The sequence below is a fragment of the Kryptolebias marmoratus genome, linkage group LG11, assembly GCF_001649575.2.
Source record: "Kryptolebias marmoratus isolate JLee-2015 linkage group LG11, ASM164957v2, whole genome shotgun sequence".
Classification (NCBI taxonomy): domain Eukaryota; kingdom Metazoa; phylum Chordata; class Actinopteri; order Cyprinodontiformes; family Rivulidae; genus Kryptolebias; species Kryptolebias marmoratus.
In genome coordinates, this window is record NC_051440.1 from 7707800 (window position 1) to 7718515 (window position 10716).

At 40.5% G+C, this 10716-nt stretch overlaps 1 protein-coding gene across 2 annotated transcripts in view; it reads left to right on the forward strand.

Moving 5' to 3' along the window:
* Positions 1–9596, forward strand: part of ptdss2 (phosphatidylserine synthase 2) — a 27160-nt gene extending 17564 nt beyond the window's left edge. For both annotated transcript variants that reach the window (XM_017434807.3, XM_017434808.3), the window contains exons 9-13: positions 1514–1632; positions 3281–3395; positions 3617–3762; positions 3868–4053; positions 6419–9596. In XM_017434807.3, coding sequence (XP_017290296.1) covers positions 1514–1632; positions 3281–3395; positions 3617–3762; positions 3868–4053; positions 6419–6572 — 720 coding nt within the window. In that variant the 3' untranslated portion in view covers positions 6573–9596. The remainder of the gene's footprint in view (positions 1–1513; positions 1633–3280; positions 3396–3616; positions 3763–3867; positions 4054–6418) is intronic.
* The last annotated feature ends 1120 nt before the right edge of the window (positions 9597–10716 follow it).

Below are 10716 nucleotides of genomic sequence, written 5' to 3' on the forward strand. Positions count from 1 at the left end.
TGTTTTTTATATATATATATATATATATATATATATATATATATATATATATATATATATGTGTGTTTGTGCTTGCATCTGTGTGTGTTGAGAACTGTAAGAACAAATAATCCTTCATTAGCACCCTCAATAAAATGCTTAGCACCTGCAGAAAAAAATATCTGGAGCCGCCCCTGCTCCCCAGTGTGTATTACAGGAACTATGCTGACTTTGTACTTGTGTTCCCAGTTAGTAGTTCTCTCATTGTGCAGTTTGGTATAAAAATAGGGAAATGGAAGGATCACTGAAGACGACCCGTGATGTTTGTTCATTGTGTTCCTATACTGGTTAAAGGTCCTTAAAAACCTCAGAAGCAACAAACACAAGTTGCGTTTCCTCAAAAATAGGGATAGAGACACGTTGGTTGTTGCCGTTTGCATCGCTGCGTTCCTCGGGTGCGAGCAGAAAAGGGAAAGAAAGCTGCCAGAATTTCTTTCAACTAAAAGTTTTCCGCTCGGCTTTAAAAAATCAAGAACAGAAATCCTGTCAACAGTGCCTGTTTTTAAATTTTAATAGCCATTGATTCGTATTTTAAATTGTTAGTGTCATAACTGTTGCACTTTATTGTCAAATAACTCTCTTTTTTTAATAATTATTTTTTTGTTGTTCTTGTTTATTTTTGTCTTGTCCTCTATGACGTCCTGCTGCCTTTCTTGGCCAGGTCACTCTTGTGAAAGAGGTCTTGATCGTAATGGGTTTTTATCTGGTTAATTTTTTTTTTTTTAAAGATGGAAATAAAAAGTATAGTTACTTTTGGTTGTCAGAAAATACTGGTGCTCGTTTTTAGGAAGACCGCTCAAACACTGAGCTGTTGGTCTGCAGCACAGCAACGGCCTGATTGAAGATGGCGTTTAGGTGCTCATTATGTACATTTTATGTTGTACCAACAGAAAGATAAACTAGTATAAACAAAATGAATTCAAACACATATTTAGTGAAGCATTGTGCAACAGCGAACAATGGATTCGATGCACTTAAAATATCCTTTTTGTTAGTAATATTTATCATATAAGTCCATACATTTAGAACTTAAATATCACATACATACCCTGGAGACAAAAGATTATGGTTCCCCCAAAGTAAGATTAAAAACACACAGATGGAGCAAAGCTGTTTATAACCTCCTGACTGCCAGGAAAAACAAACACCCTTTTTTTTTTTTTAATTTCTAACCCTACCACACTGGTATCACTGAAAAGCCCTAAATGTGAATTCAGTAGTATGCTGTGGGTGGGAGATATTCAGGGTTACAAATGTCCTCCAGAACTACTGGTAGTCAGGATGATAAATTTAAAATAATGAAGGCCCTTCAGTTGACCTGACTTCAACAAAACTTCAGCCTCTGTTTGTTCACACTCACACTGTCCTAAGAAGAAAAGGTCTAATCTAGAAATACGTTGGTGGATCAAGGTTGTGTAGGAGCATTACAATACGCTTTAATAAAATATTTGTTGTTTTTTTTCCCCTCTTTTAGTGGATCATGGATGTGTTGGTCTGCAACGGCCTGGGGATCTACTGTGGCATGAAGACTCTGGCCTGGTTGTCCATGAAGCCGTACCAGTGGCAGGGCCTCTGGAACATTCCTACATACAAGTACGACTTTCTAAAAGCTGCAGAGTTTGCTGTCCCAAAACACTCCTTATTTTAGTTTTTATATATATATATATATTTTTTACTTCCAAGGAGTCAGGTTTTCTTTTGTTAGCTGACAGTGGTCCTAAACAACACTTTTAGGCTTTTTAGAGGTTCTAAAATATTTTCTTTGGCCTTTGCTGCACCTTTCCTCCAGTATTAGATCTAAACTGTCATGAAATTGTGTATTTCCTTGAAGCATTTAACTGCAAAAAGTGGCGGACCACAAAAACAGCCGACCTAAAAATAAAACTCAGCAGAGATCAGCCTTACTAAAAACTAGGAGGGAGGGAAGAACCGGGCAAAGATCTCAGAGATGCGTCATCTTTTAGATAATTCATCAACTTGAAGACACGTCTTTGGCTGCGGCCTCTTTAGGAGGCACTTTTCTTCCTGGTGAGAAACGAATTTTAAAAAAATAAATAAATTAAGGAAACGCATTACTGGTCATCTGTTAAGTTTAGTTGCCTTTCTATGGTTGAATGAAACTTGTCACATTCAAGGACTGGACTGAAATGAGTGGGGTGGGGGTAAAAAAAAGCAGCTGATGGCCGAAGAGGAAAAACAAGTTCAGAGTTAGTTGTGACCACTTAAATAGATTCATCTCTGGCTCCTTTCAAACCAGGAAAATAAGGACTGGCTGAACCCTGGTCCTCGAGGAACACTACCCTGCATGTTTTCATTGTTTCCCTGCTCTTCAGCATGACTTCATGTCCGCAGAAGCTTATTTAAATCAGGTGTGTCGAAACAGGGGAAACAACTAAGTCACTGCAGCCTGAAGTGACCCAAATCCAATTTTTTTTTTTTTTTTTTTTTTTTTTTGCTCTTGTATGACCTGTATCTGATCTTTTCATGACAGTCTGAACAACACAGCTTGGATTTTTACGAATGCGACCCAGGCCACTTGGATATGGTGCTAAATCCGATACATGTCTGGTCTTTTCAAATGTGACCTGTGTCTGTACATCCAGGTCGCATTCATCCGACCTGTACGTCACTGATACTCGACAAACATCGAGTATTCTGCGTCCGGGAAGAAAAACAAGATCAAACCGCTTCGACTCCAAACCCACACGTTTCTCTGTACGGATGTTGCTGCCACAAAACGCCACTTTCAAAAACCTGCCTCTCTTTTTTTTTTTTATCTTTTTAAGACTATTAGGTTCTTCATGTGCTGGCTCCGGTTGTACAACAACTGTAAGGTCGCAAGATACGCTCCACCGTTAACATCCATGTTTAGTTGCGCCAACATTGAGCACGCTCGCTACGTGGGACGCTATGTGCGTCCTCTACTTTTAGGGTCGTTTGCAGATCACACAGGAGGTCACAAACATGTCGCATATATTTGGAAATGTGAACGACTACGCAAAAAAAACAAAAACAAAAATTGCATTTCACAAAAAATCACAATCAAGCATTAAAGCCTAAAGCTTGCAAGATGGTGTTCCTCGAGGACCAGGGTTGTGAGCCACCGCTTCAAGACAAATGATTCTGTGTTTTCAAATAGTTTTACCTCCAACACATTTCCAGTGTCCAGTAAAAATCTGTCAGATGCACACATTTCTCTCTACGTAAATGCATCCTCTCTCTCTCTCTCTTCACCGCTCAGGGGGAAGATAAAGCGGATAGCATTCCAGTTCACACCCTACAGCTGGGTGAAGTTTGAGTGGAGGCCCGCTTCAAACCTTCGTCGCTGGCTCGCTGTGCTGGGCATCATCTTCATGGTAAGAAAATGGATTTGCTAGTTTAGAAAAAAGCTGGAGCTCTTTTATTTGTTATTGTAAGGAACTCTTAAATACCTGTAGGTGACTAAAGGGCATACAATAAATATTCTCTTATTTTTGTATCATTTTCTATCTTTTCTTTGTTTTTTGTTTCCTTATCTTCACTGCTCTTTGAATAAAATGTGATATTTATATTTAAAAAAAATCTCCTCTGCTGTTAGTTCCTCTTGGCGGAGCTGAACACCTTCTACCTGAAGTTTGTTCTGTGGATGCCTCCGGAGCACTACCTGGTGCTGCTGCGCCTCGTGTTTTTCGTCAACGTGGGCGGCGTGGCCATGAGGGAGATCTACGACTTCATGGACGACCCGTGAGTAGCGGAGCAGCACCAGCGCTGCTTTTACGCCACACCTGTTACGACGTCTTTATCAGTGAAAGCGCCTCAGCATCTTTCAAAACTTTTTTTCTCCAACAGGAAGTTCCTGAAGAAGCTCGGCCAGCAGGCGTGGCTCGTGGCAGCAATAACCGTGACCGAGTTCCTCATCGTGGTCAAGTACGACCCCCACACCCTCATGATGCCCATCCCCTTCTTTGTCATGCAGTGCTGGTTCTTGGGCATCTTTCTTATACTCATCTGGACCCTGTGGCGCTTTTTCATCCGGTAAGAGAACTACGGATGCTGAGAAATCGTGTATGACACTGAGGCTTTAAACGGTCACTTTAAACGTACGAACAGCTGTTTTGAGATTGGTAAAGATTTGACAAAAAAAAAAAACTAGTTACAGCTAGTGATGGGAACAGCAGCTCTTTTGAGTGAACTGAATCACTAGAATCAGTTCATTAAAATGATTCGTTCAAAAGATTTGTTCACCGAATCCTCCAGTTCACACAGTTTATCAGTTAGTTTGCTAGTTAGTTTAGTTTTCTTACACCATAAAAGGTGCCCAGCCCCCATGGGCTTATAAGACACACAAACATATTTCAAAGATGCAGAGAGAGACCAACATCAACATCCTTCAAACAGAAAGTGTCGTTCGTTATACGGATCACTCCTCAGCGGCAGTACGTTGTTTCTGCGCATGCATGAATCAGCAGTTCCTTCAGTGGTACGGATCATAGACAAGGAGAAAATAAAATACAAAATATAATATGTTCATCTTACTTGTGAAAAGTTATCCCCCGACCCCTGACGTCAACAGCCCGTCGATTTGAACAGAATTAAGCTGCGCAGTGTTGAGGCATCTTCTGCTCTTTTGGTTTAACCAAATAAGAAGGACGACCGCTCCAAGATGGCGGCTGTATTTCCTTCGGCCCATGCGGGGTCTACTCTTTATGATGTCTATCACATCTCGGCAGCAGTACGTTGTTTCTGCACATGTGTGAATCAGCAGTCTGTGAGTAAATCCCGCCCGCTGCTTGCACGGCGCACACTGCTGTGTCGTTTAGATTTACGTCATGAGTGAGTCACAGAACGTGGAAGTTCCACTCCCGCTGAACTCATCTGAACTAAGTAAGGAACAAATCAGTGAATAAAGTGAATTGGTTCAGTTCATTCACTCAAAAGACTCGTTCATGTACGACACAACACTAGTTACAGCTCTTGTGTTCAGGGGGGTTCAGAATTGCAATCCCCTATGATAATATTGCTCACATTGATATTCCAATAATAATACATGTCTAGTTTTAGTTGTGCTACATCTTGGGTCTCTGTGGGAAAGAACGCAGGTTTGTTTGACCGTTCCACTCTGAACCCAAGAAGGACAGAACGGTTTGCTCGCTGTTGTTTAGTAGTCACATGAAACCGGTTTCTTCGTTTTCGTGACTGACCCAATTTAATTACAGTAAGTCGAATTAATTTTCTGAAACTATCATGTGAGTTATCCCACTCGTGTTTGACTTGATTCTTACTCAGACTTTCAGATTTTTATCCATCTTTTGCTGATCAGCGGTTGTCTTAAAGCCCAGCCTGGCCCCGGCACGTAAAGCTTCATGTCTGTTTTCTGCCCTGTCCTTCCTCCTTTTCTCCTCCTCCTCCTCCTCCCCCTCCCCCTCCGTCTCCTTCCCGCTCAGCAGTAGCGCAGTAATGTTCTTTATCAGGAGAGGTAGGAAAACAAACAAAAAAAACTACCTTACCCAATCTACTCACGTGTTTTGTTCTCTTGCACGTCATTATTCCCTTAATATAACCAGGGGGTCTGTGTGATCCTGAAGAAAACACAGAGCTCACTCCTTGTTGCACCGAACTGCTTCTTGCCTCACGTCATTGCTTTTAGTTACTGTTAACACGAGACACACTGCCAGCATGCCAGCTCCTTTTATGTATTCCACTAAAATCCTCTAACTCAATAAGAGGCAATAAGATCAGCTTGGACACCCCCCCACCCCACACCCCATTCACACAGCGCACCCAAAACACCAGAGGCCAAAGCATGCTGCGTTGTAGTTAATAAAGTCACAATTTTTTATAAAACGTTTTGAAAGCATTATTTTTCTGTTCAGAGCTGTATGACAATTCTTAATAATCTTTCCTCAATGATTTATCTGATGTGATGCAATTATGATATAAATGAAATCCAGAAATTATAATTTGCGTAATTTGCGCTGTTCTGAAGCCTGTTTTTTGGAGTCAATATCATATTTTTGTGGAAGTGAATACTATAACACCCTGAGCACTTTGTTGATTAACTTTCCAGTAATTAATATCACAAACTAGTTCCTCAACGTTAGGTCAGTTTGATTCTGTCCATTAAAGACCTAAACATGTGGGTTTTGACATTTGCTCAACCATCTCCTAATGGTGCTTTAAAAAGGCTCCGTTTCCATGAGGAATGTGGTCTTTCAGTTAAGTTTTATTTCCCTTCAGAGCCAAATCCAAAGTTAATCATTTTCCAGTCTTGTTTTTTTTATTATGTTTATAAGGAAACACGTTGCGCAACAAAATGGAGCTGCACAGAACGCTTCCCAATGGCGATGTTTTTCTTAATACCAGCGTTTCTGCTTTTCTTCGATTCCCCCCCTATTCACAGTGACATCACGCTGCGCTACAAAGAGACCCGTCGGCGCAAGCAGGAAGCGCCCACCGACTGGGACCGCCCTCTGGGCAACGGCAGCTCGGGGACGCCGTCCGGACGAAGCAAACTGAACGGGAGCTCGGAGACACTGCGCCAGAGGAAGTCCTGAAAGGAAGTCGCCCCGGTCAGAGCAGGAAGCAGGAGGGGGGGGCAACGAGGTTTGATGCGGGGGACAAACTGAGGGAAAACAGGAGGGAGGGGGGAGTCGTTACACAAAGACACACGTAGAGGCAAGCAGACGGACACACTGTTCCTGTGCCTACATGAACCAAGTAGTCAATCAGCTGAGGCTGTTTTTTTATTTCTATCCTGTAGTTATTTTCACACTACAAAAAGAATTACCTCTGTCTTATTTTTTTAACATTCGTGGAGCTATAAACAGTAAAAAGGTGCATTTCTGTGCTGGTTTTGTCTTGAATCTTGGGTAACGTGGCAGACAGACCAGTGGAAGGAGGGTTAATGATACACTCGAACAATAATCAACAATCTTTTTTGTTTTTTTGTTTTTCTTCTCCTAATAAACAAGGGGAGCATCAGCAGCATCGTGATCACTGTAAATATGATCGTTCTCTGTCCTGCAGGTGAGAAAAGGAAGAGTATTTATAGAGTTAGTGAGTTTCTGTCTGTATGACTGCTGATCCAGCCCGTTCATAATCTATGCAATCTTCTGGGACTTATTTAAACGTCATCATGTTCATGGTTCTTTTAACGCTCATTTTTGTGTAAAGAAAAAAAGTTTTGGAGCGCACTGCATTCCAGGTACACAGACGTTTACACGTAGGAGACGAAAAAAGTTTTTTTTTTTTTTTTATTTCCAGTTCAGGGTTGATTCCTGGGAGCTCAGAGACTTGATCCCTCAGAAGACAAGCCTTTCTGTTCTCTCAGGTATCGTTCTTGGAAATAACGTTTCTTTAGTTATTCCAGTCAAGTGTCATATTTTAGTTATTCACCTGCTGAGATCATACATAAGTGAGGGGTAGTTTGGGTGTTTCGTAGAGTTTATCACTTATTACTTAACAGTTAAATGAGTTAAAGCACTAGACTTTGCTGGAGTTCCCTTTATTATTATTTTTTTTTTGTTAAATGAGGTTCTGTGAAACCCCCAGCACTCATAAAAAAAACACACATTGTTGACAATCACACTGACAGAAAGTTAAGTTTTATCTCGATGATGTTTGGCGGTAAATCGCAGTGATGCGGAAGTCGTTCCGCTCTGTTTGGTTTTCAGCACAATCGCAACAGATTCGGTAACTGTTGGTAATGTCAAAAGTTGTGAAATTTAAAAAAAAAAAAAAAGCTAAAACAACAACAGTAGCATTAGGGGTTAGGATGCTTGTTTGGTTCGCTTTGATTGGCTGGAAAACCTCCAGTTTTGTTTTTTTTTAACTGAGCCTCGGAGGCTACGTCTTCATAAAAAAACATGTTACAAAACCTTACCAGGTCACATCACTAACACTAAAGTCAAATGACCGTCTTAAATCTGCACATTTGTCTTTTTTTTTAAATCTTGTATTTAAGTTTCTAAATGCACAACTCCAGTTGTTGGATAACAAATCAACTAAACTTAGCACGAAAAGTTGGAATATTTGTGTCTGGTTGGTTATATCTTTGCTGTAACGATGCTTCTTGGCAATACATTTCATGCCAATGGAGAGCCCATTATTTCCCCTTAAATGGTGCCACATTTATAAGGGAACTGCATTTGTGGGTTGAGCAGCAGAGCTGACCAATTGGGTTGCGCTTGTGGAAAAACTTTCCAAATCTTCTCTGCCAAGCGCCTTATTCTGCTACTGACTCTTGTTTGGTGTCGGTCATTGGACTGGATTATTGAAGTCTGAAGAAATAATATGTATTTGCAGTTGAATAATTTGTTCATTTAGCAAACATGGGCCTCAGTAGCATGCGGAAGAACCATACACAGCCACCTGTTTTGAGCTTCTGGTACCCCAGGTGAGCAACCAGAGGCAGTCCCATACCTCTACAGTCTGAGACCAAACTCCACACAGGAGTCCATCGCAGAACGAGCTGTTCGGCAGAGAAGATCCAGCGAGTTTTTCATGGCTGCAACCCACAAATGCGACACCATTTAAAGGGAAATCATCCGGCTTTCCAACATCACAAGATTTATTGCCAAGAAGTGTTGTTACAGCAAAGAACTCATCAACCAAACAAGTTTCCTTACTTTTTGTGCTATGATTCCGTTCTGTTTAGCAGCTGCTTTATTTATTTTAGTTTGTTTTTTTTTAAATAATAAAAGCCAAATCTTCTGTGTTTTATCGTGAGACTTCGATTCTTCCAGTGTGTGGGAGTTAATGGGATACGTTAGGTGTGGGGGGGAGGGCTTTAACCTTCAAATTTGTCATTTTCTGCTAAACTATTTTTTGCTGCAGTTGTAAGAAAACCGTAATTTGTTGACGTTAATCAATAGAATAAAGGATAAGATGAATAGTTGCCACATTAGTTTGATTTTTGTGAAACTTTTCATAGGATGAGAGTTTAAATCAGCTTCATGATCAGCAGCTGTTACCAAAAACCTTCAATCTTTGTTTCCTCGGAAACCGTCTGTAACTTTTCTGTAACTCGTTGTGCCACACCAACTCTGGCTCACAGAACTGATAACTTTCCTTTAATGTAGCTCCAAATTGTTTAAAACGACAACAAGAGAAGTTTAGCTAAACACTAAACAGACTCGTGTCAGATTTCTCGGTGAACGCTGAGCAGGTTTCAGTTTCATGTCTGCTTTTGTGATCCTGTGCTGTTAATTCAGTTGTTTTTCCCCCTCTCATCCTAAATTAAACCTTTTTTGTTGTTGTTGCACTCAATATAAAATTTTACCAAAAGGTCAAATCATGAATTAGCTCATCAATGCTGAAATCACAAAAAAAGTCATCTTGTTGATTAGAGCAGGGATTAATCAGCATTATTTTGTTTTAAGGGTTAGGTTAGTTTCACTTTCAGCCACACGGGGGCAGTAGAGTCTACTTCACCCTGACAGTGACTGACAAACTTGATGTAATTTTTTTTTATGTAGTTAGTGTTAATGTGAAGATGTTAAAGATGACAACAACAATAATGCTGCTGCTCTGCATAATTTTATAATGTTTTCAATAAAATCAACAGAAAATCTGAATTACGGTGCGTTTTGCTTCATTGTCTGAAAACGTTTTTTTCTTTGCGTTACTGAGGCAAAGATGCATTGTTCGCTACTTTTTGTTTTGTCATCTGGTCATAAAGTTTATCAGTGCCGGACGTGGCGGAGAGCGTTCCCCTGATAAGGCAAACGGGTCGGATGAGTTCGTGAAACTCGTTTCTGTCAACGATCGGACGCCAACGACTCTTCCTTGATTTGTTGCTCCATTTAAATCCTAGCTAATGTAATTTGATCCGGGTCAAATGAACACCTGAATGTTTAAAAAAAAAAAAAAAAAAAAAAAAGACCAATTTAAAACTCACAGGAGGGAACAAATTTAAAGTCCAGAGCCTGAAGTGAGCAATTCTTAAAGGGTAAATGTTCCTGGTTGTTGTCGTCTGAATGATCTCTGAGCAGATGAGCAGCTTCCTGGTTCCTTGTTGTTTCAGGATCAGAAAGTGGTGTAATGGTTCAGGTACACAGCACACCTTTTTATTTATTTATTTCTAGTTTACGTATCAGGGCGTCATGAAATGATCAAATCTGTACCAGATCCAGCTCAAGTGTACAAACTCACAGAACTGATTCTACCAAAGACTACAGTCCTGCTCAACATTATTGGCACCCCTTCATGATTTGCATAGCTGAGTGAATATCTTCAGAAATAAATGGAAATGTTCAAAACTTATATCAGCAGAATCTTTCAATTTCAGGTCCAAAGTAATTTAACAAAGACAATTACCATTTCAACTTAAATATTTTAATTCCAAAGGACAAAACAGAAAACCAGCATGTGCACTAATATTGACACCCCTCTTTAATATTTGGTTGCACAGCCTTTGGCAGCAATGACGGCCTCCAAACGTTTCTTATATTCATCTATAAGCTTCTTGCACTTCTCGGGTGGCATTTTCTCCCACACTTCTTTTGCAATATGCTCAAGCTCTTGTACATTTGCAGGGTTCCTTTCGCCAATGGCAGATTTCAGCTCCACCCAAAGATTTTCAATTGGATTGAGATCAGGACTCATTGCTGGCCATTTTAAAACAGTCCATTTTTTCCCTTTCAACCAGGCCTGTGTGCTTTGGGTCGTTGTCTTGCTGGAGGACCCAGGATCTTCGCC